This window comes from Loxodonta africana, chromosome 5 (assembly GCF_030014295.1).
Source record: "Loxodonta africana isolate mLoxAfr1 chromosome 5, mLoxAfr1.hap2, whole genome shotgun sequence".
Lineage (NCBI taxonomy): Eukaryota > Metazoa > Chordata > Mammalia > Proboscidea > Elephantidae > Loxodonta > Loxodonta africana.
Genome location: NC_087346.1, coordinates 78,848,163 through 78,865,771, shown reverse-complemented (window position 1 = coordinate 78,865,771; position 17,609 = coordinate 78,848,163). Strand labels below are relative to the sequence as shown.

General features: G+C 35.3%; 1 protein-coding gene across 3 annotated transcripts in view; it reads left to right on the top strand.

Annotated features, from left to right (window-relative positions):
• Positions 1–17,609, top strand: part of USO1 (USO1 vesicle transport factor) — a 119,184-nt gene that overhangs the window by 66,260 nt on the left and 35,315 nt on the right. For all 3 annotated transcript variants that reach the window (XM_003414145.4, XM_010594130.3, XM_064285690.1), the window contains 8 exons: positions 798–898; positions 1,291–1,393; positions 1,545–1,600; positions 5,726–5,846; positions 8,619–8,797; positions 13,547–13,687; positions 16,036–16,124; positions 16,527–16,681. In XM_003414145.4, the coding sequence (XP_003414193.1) occupies positions 798–898; positions 1,291–1,393; positions 1,545–1,600; positions 5,726–5,846; positions 8,619–8,797; positions 13,547–13,687; positions 16,036–16,124; positions 16,527–16,681 (945 nt within the window). The remainder of the gene's footprint in view (positions 1–797; positions 899–1,290; positions 1,394–1,544; positions 1,601–5,725; positions 5,847–8,618; positions 8,798–13,546; positions 13,688–16,035; positions 16,125–16,526; positions 16,682–17,609) is intronic.

The following is a 17,609-nucleotide window of genomic DNA, read 5'->3' as shown; positions in this document are numbered from 1 at the left end:
CAATATTTACTTGAAAGCAAAGATGGGGGGGCAGGTAGGGAAGCTAAATTAATGGAAATGGAATAAGCAGAGTGGAAATAATGAGAATGTTGACACAGTGTGGAAAATGTAACCAATGCCACTGAATAGAAATCGTTAAATGAAACCTGATTTGCTGTGTAAACTTTCACAAAAATACAATAAAATATATATATATTAAAAAACTGGTTTTATTACTAAATAACTATATATGTACTCTAATTTTTTTTTTTTAAGGATATTGAAGACTGCAGATGAGTGATTTAATTTTTAATTAAATTACTTAATACAGTAGCACTCAGAATCAGCAAGGACTGTATGTTTAATAATGGTTTTGGAGGGGAAGGTGTTTTGAGGTATAATTGGCATACAGTCGCATTTACTGTTTGGGTTGTATGGTCTTAGGAGTTTGGACAGATACATACAGCAGTGTAACCATTACTTTACTCATGTTAGGGTATTCCCATTACTCCACAGACTTTCTTTGTGCCCCAGTTTAACCTAAAAATGTCCTTGAGAAAATGTGAAAACTTAAATATCTCTTATTTGGAGAGTAGATTTAAACGTTTGAGGAATAAAATTTATTTAAATGACATTAAAAGTTATTTTAAGGAATTAATTGCCTTCCATTCATTGTAGTATTGCTACCAGCCACACTGTTACAGGCTTGAATTGTTTAAATAAAAGAAAATTATCGTGTCTGCTTAGCTCCTTCAACAAAAAGACACCTTAAAGTAACACAGCACCATACTGAAGTACATTATCTTTGAATATTACAGAAGAAAATTCCACAAGACAGAGTGATGATTTGGGAAGCCAGTTTACAGAAATTTTCATTAAGCAGCAAGAAAATGTCACTCTCCTGCTATCTTTATTGGAGGTAAATAGGGAATCTTAATATTTTTGTCATCTTAATAAGCATCTTTTTTGTTGCCTTTTTCTGATGTTATTAAGGAAGAAACGTATACGTAACTTTTTAAGGTAGTGGGTTTATTATAACATAGCAACAGATTTACATGCATGTTTCAAGAAATACATCTGTTAAAGCACTGTCTGCTTTTTAACTTATTTCTCTTTTTACATAATATTCTTTTATCTAGTCAATAACATTTTAACCTGTTTGATCAGTTTATATTAATTTCCTGTTTTCTTTTTATTGTCTTTCTTCTCTTTAGAATCACCATTTAGAAGTTTACTAAACTTCCATTCTTTATTTGTTTTTCTTAAAATTATGAATTACAGACGTAAATATTTTAAATTCTTATATTGCAGGAGTTTGATTTCCATGTCCGATGGCCTGGTGTAAAGCTTCTTACTTCTCTTTTAAAACAACTAGGGCCTCAGGTGCAGCAGATTATTTTAGTCAGCCCCATGGGTAAGTGACTTAAAAACCATCTTTATATCATTTAATTGGAAAAAATGAGGAGTATTTCCTAGAGAGAGGGACTGAAATGGATTGTTTATAATTTGAATCAGTATTTGCATTTTTGGCTTACCAGTATTTTTCACATATTTGTTTTTTCTAGGTGTTTCAAGATTAATGGACTTATTAGCAGATTCCAGGGAAGTTATACGTAATGATGTAAGTTAAATTTGAAAAAGGAGTCCAATAATATGCAGCTTTTTTTTTTTTTTTTCTCTTGGCAAATGAAATCTTTGTTTATTCTTATTCAAAAATATAAGAAGTTAGATTTGGAAAGTTGAGGTTAGTGGTCAGTCTTTTAGACTTTTTAAAGTTATATGCAAGGCCACATTATTTCTTGCCTATCCAAATGTTTTGGGTTAAGCAGACAATTTTGCTATTCAAATTTATTTCTTCCACAAGTTTAGGATTTCTTCCACTCTGTTCTGAAAGGTTGTATTAGCCCCAAACTCTTATCTCTAGAATCCTCCTTCCTAAAGAGTAGAGGAAAGGCCCCCACACGCTGAATGATGTAAGCTTAACAAAGCATAACATTTTTAACATTTAGAATCCTTGTACTTAGTTGACTGAATGTATTTCAGAGTATTTTTCGTTAATAATTTTATTTAACTATGAGCATGGTTTGCTCTGGAATCATTTCCCATTTTGATTTATTATAGTATTTGCATATAAGTTTGAATATTTTGCATTGATGCCACATTATTTTGTTGCTTGAATATTTTTCTCTACTGTTACCTTACAACTTGGTCAAAGCTCTGTTATACTTTAGACAACAATTGGAAAGATCGTTTTAAAATTAAATGCTACAGCTAGGAGATCATATCAGGCTAATTCAATTCCCATATTTATAGGGAGAAGCCCATGACCCACAGAGACCAAGTAACTTGTTCTTCATTAGCCACACAGACATACAGATAGAGCTTTTCATATTTTTTTATGTATGTCAATTCAGTTTTATAGACAGGCAAGTTATATAGTAATGTAACTTAAAAAACTATTTTTTATTCTTTAATATTTAAATTTTATCTTTTAAAAAATTGTATTTAAATGGACATCCATCTATTTTTTTTCTTTTTCCACCTATTAGGAATTTTGAGCATCTTGGACTAATTGTTACTAACTCAGTTTCTCTTGTTCTTCTCTTGACCCGCAGTTTAAGTAAGAGGATAGCATACAAACCATTTAATAGAGATATTATCTTTCCCTGGTTCTCTGTTAGTATTATTACCATTTGTTTTCATTTTAAAATATAAAATTACTTTTTTTAAGCATAGTGCATATCTTGGTTTTTAAATTTACTGTTTCTTTTAACTCTTACCCTTTGTTCTTCATCTTTTTCCCTCAGTTTTTATTTGAGACAGATAAAATGATTCTCCATGTTCATTTTTATTAATTTTGCAGTTAGAGATTAAGTTACATTTTTAAATTTTCATTATAACTTACTGAGATTCTTGGTTTTCATGTGTTTAACAGCCCTATTTTCTTTGGTTTAAATAAACCTATTTATATGATTTTGTTTGTGGATGCTTACTGTCAGTTACATTATGTAATGTAATATACACAGTTGACACCAAGGATCAGAAACCAGTGGCAACTAAGTGGCACTCCGATTTACTGAAACAGTGTGCTACTGTTTTCCTCTTTTTTATCTTTTCTTTCTTTAAAAATTTTCTTTTCCTTTTTTTCTTTCTTTTAATAACCTAATTGCACTCCCTGACCATTGTAGACATTGATTAGCCTCCCTTAGAGCATATTGGTAAAGATGCCTAGCTGTAGTTTGTTTTATATTTGAGACATCGACGTAGATCTGGATTTAGAAAATTAGTTGGTCATATATAGTAGGTGCACTGATACTTTTATACTTAACGTGTGTTAACTTAGTATTTAAAAAGCAAGTTACACTAAAATGGTTGAGAAAACCCTGGAAAGCAACTACCAGCTTACTTCTAAGTGACAGACTGTACTTCCATCCCTTTACTTATTTTTTTATTATGAGAAATGTAGCACACACAGAGGTGGAGAGAAAACACCTGAACCCATCAGTTATCAAGATTTTGCTCTACTTGCTTCATCTGCCTCCTCCTCCCACCTCCACCCCGCTCCTGTGTATTTTTGACTGGAGTTTTTAAAAGCAATCAAGCAATCTATAATTTTACCCATACACACTTCAGTATGCATTTCAGGGAAGAAAAAAAAAATTTTTTTTCTTACGTACCTTCAAGACCATTATCACTAAATTAACGAATTAATAATTTCTTGGCCTTCAGTTTAAGTAAGATAACCATTCCAAATTCAGTCTTCCCAGTTGTCTCAAAAATGTCTTTTTACACTTAGTTTCTTTGAATCAGGATCCAGACGAGATCCTATCATTATATTTGGTGGTTCTGTCTATTAACGCTGAAGGCTCGATTAGGGTCAAGTTCAGCTTTTTGCTAGAATATTTTCTAGGTGATGCAGTGTACTTAATCTTGCAACACCTCAGGAGACACATAATACTGTTGTCTCACTTGTAGTGATGAGTGAGTTCAATTGGTGATAGCCAGGTCCCTCCATTGTGAAGCTCTCTATGAACCTTGTATCAAATGGTTTCATCCACTAATGAGCATTGCCAGAGCAGTTATTTTGTTAGGCGTTCCAAAATGATGATGTCTCTGATTCTGTCATTCTTTCCATATTTATTAAATTGTAATCATTTGTGAGGAGCCCTGGTGGTGCAGTGGTTAAGAGCTCAGCTGCTAACCGAAAGGTCAGCAGTTCGAATCCACCAGCTGCTCCTTGGAAACCCTGTGGGGCAGTTCTGCTCTGTCTTACAGGGTTGCTATGAGTTGGAATCGGCTCAGTGTCAGCGGGTTGTAATCATCTGTAAAGAAGAACTTTACTTCATCAACTAGTGCTACTTTATTACCTTTAATACAGTTCATACTGAAAGGCAGGATAAATAAATAAATGCCTTTAATTTTTTTTTTATTTGCCAATTTTCAAAGTGAGGAGTTGGTGCCCACTTACTTTCAATGACCAACAAGTATACTTTTATTCTTAAGAGGACTTTACTGGATGTGTTGATTAGAGCAGGAACTCTCTTAATAGTCACTTAGGAGAATAAGGGAGAAAAAAATCAACAGTTATTGAGAACTTAAAATATGGGAGGTTCTATAGAAGGCATTTTATGTATTATCTCTTTTACTCCTCATAAAATCTCTGTGGCGTAAATATTATTGTCTTTGTTTTACACGTGAGTATACTGAGACTCAAAGTCACCCAGCTAGTAAATAGGGCGACTAGGTTTTAAACCCACTTTATCTTACTCAGAGCCCCAGTGTTCTTGTCACTGTACTCTTCCCTTTGTTAGCAGTTAAACTCAACTTGGCAGCATTAAGTGGGAAAATTTGACATCTAAAATAACCGCATTCACCTTTCTCTCTTTCATTTAGGTATTGTGATGAGACAGGAACATTAGTGAAACAAACCCAATAAGGCCATGGGCATTTTTCTTACATGTATATGTGCCACCCAGTAGTAACAGCCAACCACTAATTTACCTCTTTAGGATTTTTGCTATTCCTCATACATTCCTAAGTAATATCTATGCTTGTTTTATATCTGCTGTCTCTTGACTATCATGATACTACTGGATCCTTAAGGGCTTGTAAAATACTTCTTTGGTGGTGAAATGAAAAATTGAAAGTGGTGAGTTTTTCTTGAATTATAAAGAGATTGCAGAATATATGAACTAAACCCAGCTTAACAGGAGCTGAGAAAAACTAAAAATCAGAAACAAAGTCATGATGGACTGCTATGAACATGAGGCATGAATTCTTATCTTTTTTCTATTGACTTCAAGTCAAATTTTGGGAATTTGGCGGGGCAAGAATAACAACTTTCTCTGCTTTAATATGATAGTATTTGTTAATATATGTTAATGAATTCATAGCTTGTCCATTATTACTACTGTGAATCATGTACAGTGACATACTTCATGCCACAATGAAAGCTATCTAGCGATTGATGAATATGAAAAAAATATTATGTATTTATATTGCACAGTGGAAAAGGAACTGAATAAGGAATTGTTAGGGATTCTGGTCTAGACTTTGTCCCATCAAGATCTTTAACCTTACGGAGGTAATTGCTTAAATTTTCTATCCTTGTTTTCTCTTTCTAAAGTGAAGGAGTTGGATTTCTGAAATTCCTGCCAGTTCCAAAATTCTATTATTTTTTTAAAGCAATTTTGAAATGTCTTATAAAGGTTGTAGTTCACTAAACGTTATCTTTCTTCTCCACAAGGGTGTCTTACTACTTCAGGCACTAACAAGAAGCAATGGAGCAATCCAGAAAATTGTTGCATTTGAAAATGCTTTTGAGAGATTACTAGACATTATTACAGAAGAGGGGAACAGTGATGGAGGTACAGTATGAAAAGATTGGTTTAAAGAGATTCCTTTGTACTCTAGACAGTGCAGTTGAAGGGAAAAATGGGGGCTCATACTTTATACTCTTTCTTTCATTTACTATGGTGTGTTGAAGTATGTATTTTTTTAGTTATCCTGCTTGCTGTTTGTTGGCCTTCTGGAGTCTAGGTTGGTGTCTTTCATCAGTTTTGGGAAATCGCAGCTATATCTCCTCAAATATTGCTCCTGCCACATTTCTCTCTTCTTTGACTTTCTCAGTTTTCTGTCATCTAATTTGACTCCTACTCTATCATCTTATTTTCTTCTTTCTGGGCTACATTTTGGATTATTTCTTCTTACCTGTTTTCCATTTCACCAGTTCTCTCTTTACCCATTGTTTTTTGTATGTGTATGTGTGCTTTAGGTGAAGGTTTACCGAGCAAATTTGTTTCTCGTTAAGCAATTACTACACATTGTTTTGTGACATTGGTTCCCAACTCTGTGACGTGTCAACACTCTTCCCTTCTCAACCTTGGTCTCCCCATTTCCGTTTGTCCAGTTTTTCTGCCCCTCCTGCCTTCTCGTCCTTGCCCCTGGGCTGTTGTGCCCATTTAATCTCGTATACGTGGTTGAGCTACGTGTATTGTTTGTTTCATGGGCCTTTCTGATCTATGGCTGAAGGGTGCTCTCTCTACCTGTCCTTAATCTGCTATTGAACCTGTCAACTGATTTCTTAATTTCCCTTTTCTAAAAGTTCTTTGGCAAACATGCTATGTAGTTGTTTATAATTTCTTGTTCCCTGCAGATATATTCAACTTACCTTTTATTTCCTTGAACATAAGTAGCTTAATATTTCATAGTCTCTGTCTGATAATTTCACTGTCTTAAGTCTTTGTGGGTCTGGTACTTTACTGGTTCTTGCCCATGTGGCCACATTTTCTGTGTTCCTGGTTATCTTTGACTGTTTGTTGGTCATTGTGATTAACAGATTTATTTATAGGAATTTGAAAACTAAGCTGAAGATAATTTCTTTCAGAAGAAATACATGTTTGTTTCTGCCAAGCCCTGAGAATGCAGTTTGTCTTGGACCACCTTACCCAGATTCAAGGCTGGAGATTTCCTTGACCACTCAGGCAGCACAAATCCAGGTTGTAAGACCTGTGAGGGCTGCTTATCTTTTGGTTAATTATTACTCAAGGATATAGCTCTTTGAGATTCCAGCTTATTGTGTGGAAAGTTCTCTATTAGCTTCCCACCTGGTGTAAGCCCTTGGCTCTGATTTATTTTCCACTTGCCCCATGAGAGTGTCAAAACAAAGTTTTAGATTTTCCAAGATTGAGAAATGAACTCTTGGCCAAAAGCTACTTTTATAGTTGTTTACATCTCTGGATATCCATTTTCTCTTAAGTGTTAATCTGCTAAACTGTCAGCTCTTCATTGCCCTTAAGATTTTTTTGTTCAGTGTTTTTAGTTGTTTTTAATGAGAGAGTTATACCAAAAACCTAGCACTATGATAGGAGAAGAAAATGAGTTCCGTTTGTACACATTGAGCTGGGGGCTAGCAAATAGAGTATTACAGTGGAAAGTTGGATATATTAATTTGGAGAGGAGGTCCAAGCTGGAAATAAAGATTTGGGAATCTTTCAAATTTACATGATGAAAGAAAATTAGATAAACAAGGACATTTAGATGAGTTACTTAGAGTAAGTGAAGAATGAAGAGGAAAGGAGGCTGAGACAGAACCTAATGTATACCAGTAGTTAAGGGGTATAGAAGAGCCGGAATCCGTAAGAGAGACTGAAGAGAAACAGGCAAACCAGGAAACAGTAGTGTTTTAGAAACCAAGGGAAAATGAGATTTCAAGTAAGAGACATAGGGGCAATAATACCAAGTGCTTTAGAGATCAAATACGATATGACTGATCCATTTAACAAATATTTAATAGCTTCCTACTATGTATGGAGCTCTGGTGGCACAGTAGTTAAGAGCTTGGCTGCTAACCAAAAGGTCAGCAATTCAAATCCACCAGCTTCTCTGAGTCGGAATCAACTCGATGGCAACGGGTTTGGTTTGGCCTTTTTTTTTTTTTTTTTTAACTACGTATATTCCTGATACCTTGTCTTTGTCTCTTTGGAGGATACAGAGGTAAATAGGGCATTATACATCCCTGTCTTCATGTATTAGAATCTAGAGGAGAGAAAAAACAGTTGCTGTTAAGTCGACTGAGATTTTGCAGTCCACATGTGTCAGAGTAGAACTGTGTCCCACAGGTTTTTCAATGACTGATTTTTTGGAAGTAGATCACCAGACCTTTCTTCCAAGGAGCCTCTGCATGGACTCAAATCTCCAACCTTTGAGTTAGCAGCTGAGAATGTGAAGCATTTGCACTACCCAGGGACCCCATGGAGAAGACAGACACCACAGAATAATAATAAAAGTAACAATGTGCTGTGAGAGCATACAGTTGGTGATCCTAAGCCAGTCATTGGGTCAGGGTAGTCATTCCTGAAGAAATGATGTTTAAGCTGAAATTTGAGGAGAGAATATAAGTTACCGAGGTAAGTAGGCAGCTGAACATAGAAATCAGGAGATCACTAGGGAACACGAGAAAAAACATGCCGATAGTGACCTGTGGCCTGTGCAGTCAGAAGTCAGAAGAGGCTGTCTGCCCTGGCATACTACAGAGATAGTGAGCATGGAAATCTATCCTTTTTTAAAAAGGTTTGAGGGCTGAACTTTCAGTTGGATTTTATCCACCTTAACACTTCCATTTTACATTTTTTCCCCAGGTATAGTAGTGGAAGATTGTTTGCTTTTGCTTCAAAACTTGTTAAAAAACAACAATTCCAATCAAAATTTTTTTAAAGAAGGCTCATATATTCAACGTATGAAACCTTGGTTTGAAGTTGGAGATGAAAATTCTGGCTGGTCTGCACAGAAAGTGACTAATTTGCATCTCATGCTACAGGTATACTGTCTTTAGACATAAATGTGGTGGGAACTTTGACAGTGATCCTTTCAAAGAAAAGAAAATTGTTCATGTTTGATAAATCCAGTATATTCGATTGGTCTTAGGTGGACTTAAAAAACTTTTTAACATGCAAATTTGCAATCATAAAGATAGAGATGCCCCATTCCACATAAACACATACTCATCTAGCACTCAGCTTCAGTTATTTACATCTGACATTTTAATTTTTTTTAGTGTCTAGATTTATTTTATGCTTGTATTTAATAAGTAGCATACTTTTTTTCTCTTAATTTTTCTTCCCCTAATTTAGGTACAAAATACATATTGATATAACTGCAAACCTTGTTAGTTGAGTTACTTGTTAGCTAATTAACTTATTGATAACAGAATTGATTTCAGGTTATTATGTACTATTGATTTTTTTTAATTGTACTTTAGATGAAGGTTTACAGAACAAACTAGCTTCTCATTAAACAGTTAGTACTCATATTGTTTTATGACATTGGTTACCAGCCCCACAACATGTCAACACTGTCCCTTCTCGACCTTGGGTTCCCTATTACCAGCTTTCCTGTCCCCTCCTGCCTTGAGTCCTCGCCCCTTGGCTGGTGTGCCCCTTTAGTTTCACTTTGTTTTATGGGCCTGTCTAATCTTTGGCTGAAAGGTGAGCCTTGGGAGTGAATTCATTACTGAGCTAGAGTGGTGTCCGGGGCCATACTATTGGGACTTCTGCAGTCTCTGTCAGGCCAGTAAGTCTGGTCTTTTTTTGTGTGTGGTCTTTTTTTGAGTTAGAGTTTTGTTCTACATTTTTTTCCAGCTCTGTCTACGACCCTCTACTGTGATACCTGTCAGAGCAGTCGGTGGTGGTAGCCAGGCACCGTCTAGTTGTACTGGACTCAGTCTGGTGGAGGCTGGGGTAGTTGTGGTCCATTAGTCCTTTGGACTAATCTTTGTATCTTTAGTTTTCTTCATTCTCTCTTGCTCCCAAATGGATGAGACCAATGGAGCATCTTAGACGGCTACTCGCAGGCTTTTAAGACCCCAGATGCTACTCACCAAAGTACATCTGGCAGTTTTGTTTCATCTTTTATTCCCCTTTCTTGCCCTGCTAGATTATTTTAAAGCATATTCAGACATATTGTTTCCTGGTTAATTCTCCATTAGTGAATCAGTGGGTTAAATTGTTGATTTGAATTTTTAAGTCTGCCTTCTTCAGTTAGAGATTTAATATCATATACTTTAATAATTAACATTTTATTAAGCTCCACAAATAAGTTCATTGAATAAACATTTATTGAGAGCCAGGCACTGGGTGCTAGGAAATGAATGATAATATCCCTGCCCCCAAAGATAAATAAGCTTGAGTTTTAAGTCCAGTACAAAAGTTAAATTGACAGAACGGCCTTTAGTTTTATTTACACTTTATGGTGAAAGCTAAGTAGTAAAAGGAAGGATAATAGGTTCTTAAATAATTTCTGTGTCAGATAAAAATTTTGAAATTCCTTGAACTATTTTATTTATCTACTCTTTTATTCCCTTTCTCCAGCCCCTTACATTTGTATCAGCCTCATAACTTTTTTTTTAACCCTTTAATAATTCTTGTGGATCTTTGAATGTCTTTGACATTGTACCTGTGTCTCTGAAGTTGCGGACCTCAAAACTGGATGGTTAACCTCTCTAGCAATTAGAGTCTGAAATTGTTATATGCTCTGGGAGTTGCCTACATAGGGTTGATTGATAACTAGGCTGACCATGTGTCCCAGTTTGCCAGGACAGTATCCATTTTGTAATTACTGATAGTGTCCCCTTCCATTTCACAAATGTCCCGGTTCAAATGATAAATTATATAGTTAACCTTTTTAGAATATTCCTAAAACCTGTTACAAAACTATTTTACAGAAGAACATGGCCACAGGGTCTGTCTTTCTGCTTATGGTTCCAACTTCATTATTTCTGTTTTCACATGTCAGTATTACACATCTCAATAATTTATTATTTTCTTATGTTTTAGAAATAGTGTCATCAAAGGGTAAGCTTGATATCTTTGCTCAACACCTCTGTCTTAATAAAGGAAATGCCTCTATAAAAGTAATTTTCAACGTGTGTTTAGTAAGGGAATCTGATGATGGGCACAAGCCTACATTTCCCTCTAAAAAGTATTTTAAGAATTTTAAGAATATTTAAACTGGCGGGAACTTATTTTGTAGTTTGAGGTACTATGTAAGGAATTATTTTGATGAAACTATCACTGTTTAAAGTACTATTTTACAAAAAAAAAAAAAAATAGAGTACTACATTTAAAGGGAAATATTTAGTATTCTAGTTATGTAGTGAGTTGGTTCTTTAAGTATTATTTACTTTTAAAAGTGAAAAACTAATTGACTCTAGCTTAGTAAAACTTTTCTCTCCCTTATACTGGTCTTCAAAGGAACTGAGTTTAATTTACTTTAACCTGTTCTCTACCTCAAATGTCGAGTAGTCGATGCGTTCCTGACATCACAGGCCATGAATTATCTTCTGTTTCTCAACCTGTTCAGTCTGCTTCCATAAAGATCACAGCCTTGGAAACCCTATAGGGCAGTTCTGCTATATATGGCTATATAGGGTTGCTATAAGCCAGAATCACCTTGGTGGCAGTGGGTTTTGTTTTTTTGGGGGGTGGGGGGTAGAATTTGTGTTTTTTTGTTTTTGGTGTTTCAACCTGTTAGACTGTTCTTTCTTTATAGCTTTTCTTAGGTTACTTGTATTTCAGGTTTTCTTTTATGTACCTAATGAAAATACATCATTGTTTTCCTATTTGGATCCATACATCCTAACTGGAATTAAATTACAATCGTGGTTGAACTTTGAGATGCTGAAAATTGAAATTAATCTGGTTGGGGATTTTTCGTTCAAATTTTACAGATTAAATTTAGGGAAAACATCTTTTTGAAAAGTTTTCTAGTCACAAAACATTTAAATTTTTGTGTAGCATTACAGTTTTATGACTACTTCTACCTTCTATCCCTATAGGAATCCCTCCTGTGTCATTTTTTGGACAAATACTGCCAGTGACTCTCAGAAAGCCCATTACCTTATGAGAGAATCCTTTGTGTTGTTGAATAGCTATTATTAGATCTTCCCTCATCTTCTCATCTTCATAGTAAATATTCCCTCTTCAACCATTCTTTCTACTCTGGCCCTAGAAATTTATAACAATTACCCTTTCTTTATTCACATCATCAATAAAAATGTTCATGTGCTATTACAAAATCATTGTTAATTTTTTTAAATAGCATCACGGTTGTGTTTAAAAAAGAAGTCTTTATCAGTTAGAAATGCTTACAAAAGTATTTATGAGAGAAGTGTTGTATTGCCTGGGATTTGCTTTAAATACTCAAAAAAAAAAAAAAAAAGGCGAGGGGTAGGAGGGGGCTAGATTAAAGGAAAAAAAGGCAGAAGTCCAACTAGAGAAGGCCAAGAACAAGAGCCAGTGGTGTAATCCTAAAGCCTCTCTCCAGTAACATCAATTTATTAATCAACCTTCTCTGAGAATGATTGTTAAACCAGATGTGAAAATATCTAACAATTCTATTTCTTCATTACTCACCCATTTAACTACCCAGTTTTTCCCCTAATTGCCATGATTCCTGGTGACCTTTTTATTCATCAATGATAAAAATATTGCTTTTCAAACCATTTTATTTATTTATTTTATGTTTAGCTGTCCCACAAAAAGTTCCCTTTCGTAGTGAAGTCACTGTTAATACAACAGCTGTAGTAATAAAATTGTTTTAGTCTGACCTGTTATATCATTGATTACTTTGTAGATCTACTATAAAATAACATAGCACTTGTCATTAACAGAGTATTATAAATTTCCCGTTTGATTTTGATGTGTAAGATTTAGGGTACATAAACAACGTTTTACAATGCAAGATATGTATAAAATTATTTTGAAGATTTAACTGTTCTAAACAGTTGTTTGAGATTACTGTTTTCTGTTTTTGACATTTCATGTTCAGGTTCAGACTAACCATAGGATTATAGACTCTTAGGGATTTAATAAGCATTAAGAGCCCTGGTGGTGCATCCGTCAGGCGCTTGGCTGCTAACCAAAACGTCAGTGGTTCGAACCCACCTGCCATTCCACAGGAGAAGGAGAAGGACGTGGCAGGCTGCTTCTGGAAACCCTATGGGACAGTTCTCTGTCCTGTAGGGTCGCTATGAGTCAAAAAAAAAAAAAAAAATTTTTTTTTTTTTTTTTGGTTTAAGAACCAGCAAGGCCAACTCCTTGCCTAATGCACAAATTTTCTACCACATCTCCAAGTTAGTTGTAGCTTCTCTTTAAGTATTTCTAGCTCAGAGAAAACTTACCACACTTAAGGCCATTCTGTTTAGATAATTCATCTTTACTTCAGTAAGAAACCTGCCACCCTATAACATCTTTACTTGCTTATCTGTGGAATGTGTGCCATGTTACAAATACCATGCTTGTTGTTTGGGATACAAAAATGACCAAGGCAGTGTCCGCTTTCTGGGAGTTCCCAGTCACCTGAAGGAGACAGGAACTAAAGCAAGTAGCATAATGTAATATGTACCATGACTGAATTATTGCCATGGGAACACCAAGGAAAGAACATGTAAATTAGGCTGGGCAGGTGAGGGAATCCTTCACAAAGATTTCTTGTTCACATAGATCAGATCTGCTGCGAACCTTTTCAGATCTTTAAAAGATTTTTTTTTCTCTCTCTCTTTTTCTTGAAGCTTGTTCGTGTACTGGTATCTCCCACCAACCCTCCCGGTGCTACCAGTAGCTGCCAGAAGGCTATGTTCCAGTGTCGGTTATTGCAGCAGCTTTGCACTATCCTTATGGCTACTGGGGTTCCTGCTGATATCCTGACTGAGGTAAATTAAGGCATTCCCTAAACAGTTTTTACTACTGTTCCTTGACTTATGAGTTTTAAATATTTACTTTCCGTCTCTGTAGATGAAGATTTCATTCTTCCCCCCGTATCCCTCCCACTTGACTTCCTCCTGTCACCCCAGGATTGTTTGAATAGAATTCATATTTGTCTTAAAATTCAGGCTTTATATTTTTTACAGCCAAACTAATGCTGTTCACATCTGTTTAGGTAGTTCACTTTACTTTGATAAGGAATCGGCTACCCTTTAATTCATTTGCTGTATCTTTTACAGATAAGTAGGTAGATAGATATCTCTCTTTCTCTTTCCTGACTTATAATTGTGTTTTTTTTTTGTTTGTTTGTTTTGACTGGTTTTCTATGTATCTCTGCATTATCAGTACTATAATGTGTTTAACCCATCATCCCTTTCCGCCCAGACCTTCTTCCAGAAGCTCTCCATCTTCCTGCTCCAGTCTGGGCTGATTGTTCACTAGTTCTGCTGCTCTGCTCTTGTTCTGGGACTTTCCTTTATCATCCTCCTGGAATTTCCATTTACATCTTTCTTGACTTGGATTCTTCCATTTTGTATGTCCCATATCTACCCCCCTTCCCCCCACCCCCCACCCCCGCCTTGGTTCATTATCTTGTTTAACTTCCTGAAAAAGGGTAAATGGGAATAGAATTTGATTTTAGCCCTTGCATGTCTGAAAATGTCGTTCCTCTGCCTTTGTAGCTATTTAATGTTTGGCTAGATATGGAATTCAAGGTGGAAAGTCACTAACACTCAACTTTGAAAACATTGTCCCGGTGTTGTTTTTATGAAGTCTGAAGATACACTGAGTCTGCATCCTTTTTATGTAACTTTCTTTTTCTCTGTAGAAACTTTTGAGATCTTCATTTCTGATTTTCTGAAATTTATTGATGATGTGCCATATAGTGGAATTTTTCCCCGCCCTTTCGGTTGTTTTTGGCACTCACTGGCCTTTTCAAGCTGGAGACATATGTCTTCCAGTTCTAAGAACGTTTTTGCTATTCCTTGAGAATTTCCTCTTTTCTGTTCTCTTTCTGAAACTCTTGATTGCTGGATTTTCTGGACCTAGTTTGTCCTTTTATTCCATTTTTTTTAAAGGGTTCATCTTCATCCTTAGAATTTTTAATTTGTTAGATTTTTAAATTAGAGTGGCTTTGTTCTCTGATTTTATTTTAAAGCATCCTCTTCTTATTTCCTAGAAATAGATTCTCTTATTTCTCTGAGAATATTATTAATTTTAGTTTTTTGACATCGATTTCTTTACCTTTGCCATTTCCTCTGGGTTTCTGTTTTTCTCTTTATTTGATTTGGCCTGTGTATATTCTCATCAGAAACTTTTCTTCAAGTGTTTCTCATTCTTAATTATTCTTTCACATTTGAGTAAGGCACTGAAAAGCTGCACTAAGTGCAGAAGGGGCTTGTGGACTGGTGGTCTTTACAGAATGCGTATCAGGTACAGGCCACTCTTTTCGTTCGACTCTAAGTATCAGTGTTGGCAGGTATTTTCTCTGGGACCATTTAGTTTCTCCAGAGAGGACTTCTCCAGTCCCTTGCCTGCAAGTAAATCAGAAACAGGAACTGGGAGTTCCACAGTTTAAACTGTGAATTGTCTCCGTTTTCAGCCCCACACCTCACCCCAGTTCTCTGCTCTGTCTGGTATGCCCAAGTACGGAGTTTTTGTTGTTCATTTTCTCTAGAGAACAAACCTCTGGTCTCCTGTGGTCTAGGGGAAAGACCTGAAATGAGATGGGGGTAAGGGTGATCTATGAATAGACTTTTAACTAGTTCTTCTAGTTTTGACTCTGCTTGAGCTCCCCCCGCTACCACCTCCACCTTCCTAATGCTGGGTGCTCAGAAGTTTGAGCCTCTCATGGTTCAGCAGGATAAAATGACTCACGTCCCATTGATATTCCATTCCACCGACACTTAGATTGTTATTTTTACCACTCTGAGAAATAGGTTACCTCTATCCGCTGCCTGCTTTCTATCTAATAATTTGTTAAAATATCTCATCTCCTTTTCTCTTTTTCCCTTGTAGGATAATATTAAAGTAAGAAAATCCTTTACCATTATTTTGACAAGTTTTGGGAGGTAGAAGAACTAAATGCATATGGTCAAGTGTTATTTTAATTGGAAGTCTACTCTTTAAAATTTTATCTAGAGAAAGTGTTACAAGAGTAATACTATCACTGATTTTTTGGTGTCTGAATTTTGACATTTAAACACAAAAATCAGAAGGATATAACATTTTCTTTCTTTGAAAACAGGTTTCCTTCCTTGACTTACTTTCTCTACATGTTTTTTTTTTTCCTCAACAGACCATTAATACTGTATCAGAAGTTATTCGGGGTTGCCTAGTAAACCAAGACTACTTTGCTTCTGTAAATGCACCTTCAAACCCACCGAGGTAGGAAAAGAAGTATTGAGATTCCTCTGAGGAAATGAAAAATTACTTTGGATTCTTATTATATCTTATACGTACACCTTCTTGTTTTAAGAAGTTCCGTGGTGTTTTTAAACTAGAGAAATTATCTGACAAGATAAATATGTTGGTGTTTTAAAAGTGTGTGGTCTTTGAAATTTAGATATTTGGGTTCAGATATCACCTCTTCCCTGTCCTAGCTTTGTGCCTTAAGCACACACATGACTTCACATCTCTGAGCTACAGTTTCCTTTTCTGTGAAATGGAGATGAAAATACTTACTGGTATCCTGGCTCTGGTTCTTCCGTCAACAAAAATAACTAGTTATTGATTTGTTTTCTTGGGTTGTAATATTTCATTTTATTCTTTTGTTTTTAAATGCAACAGACCAGCAATTGTGGTACTTCTCATGTCCATGGTTAATGAAAGGCAGCCGTTTGTATTGCGTTGTGCCGTTCTCTATTGTTTCCAGTGCTTCTTATATAAAAACCAAAAAGGACAAGGAGAAATTGTGTCAACACTCCTGCCTTCCACCATTGATGGTAAATAATTTAGTTCTGGTTTCTGTTTTAAAAAGTAAATATTTGTTTTTAAAGCTTTTAGTTGAATCTTTTTCTGAATGTGTTAGCCCAAAGTACTTTGTATGCTTAGAAAAGAATTCTGAATTCCAAAGCCTAAAGATAAATTTAGAGAACAGGCTTTGGAGTCAGACCAGAGTTTACACTGTAGCATTTCCATTTTTTTTACTGTATAACTTTGGACAAGTTATTTACTTGAGCCTCATCGCGTTATGTGGGGATAATGATACTGGTCAGTGTGTGAGGATGACCCCTCACTGGGAATATTGTGAGGATTAATGCAATTACGTATGTAAAACACTTACCCCAATAGTAGAAACTGCTGTTAATAGTAATTACCACTCTGACAATAAATCTTATTAAATCAAATTAACTTTTTGTTCTAGTTTTCTAGTATAGGTTAGAGTCATAGCCTCTTTCATGACTCTTTAAATATTTCATTTTACCTAGATAAATTCTTTAAATATATACCTTTGTTAACTTTAAACTTAAGAGCAGTCTGAGTTCTTTTGCAAAGATCAGTAGCACTCATTTTCATAACATAAATTGTGGGGGGCGGTGGGGTTGGTCAAAATTTTACAACTTAATTATATTTTACCAAAATTCATGTTCAAAGTAAATGAAAATATAGGACCCTGGATGTAGTGGAATAATTTTTAATGTGACATATCCTTGAATTTGCCTTAGAAATGTAGATTTTAATCAAGCTAATAATTTTCTGGAATATTACCATCATCAATTTGATGCCTAAAGTATCTTCTAATATATCTTTGTTCTTCTGCTTTTCCAAAATACCTTTCTCTGGTTTTTCATTTTGTTTTGGAAAGCAGACTTTTATTATTTTGCAAATGTTACTTAACACTATTAACAAGTTTTAAATAGTATTTCATAC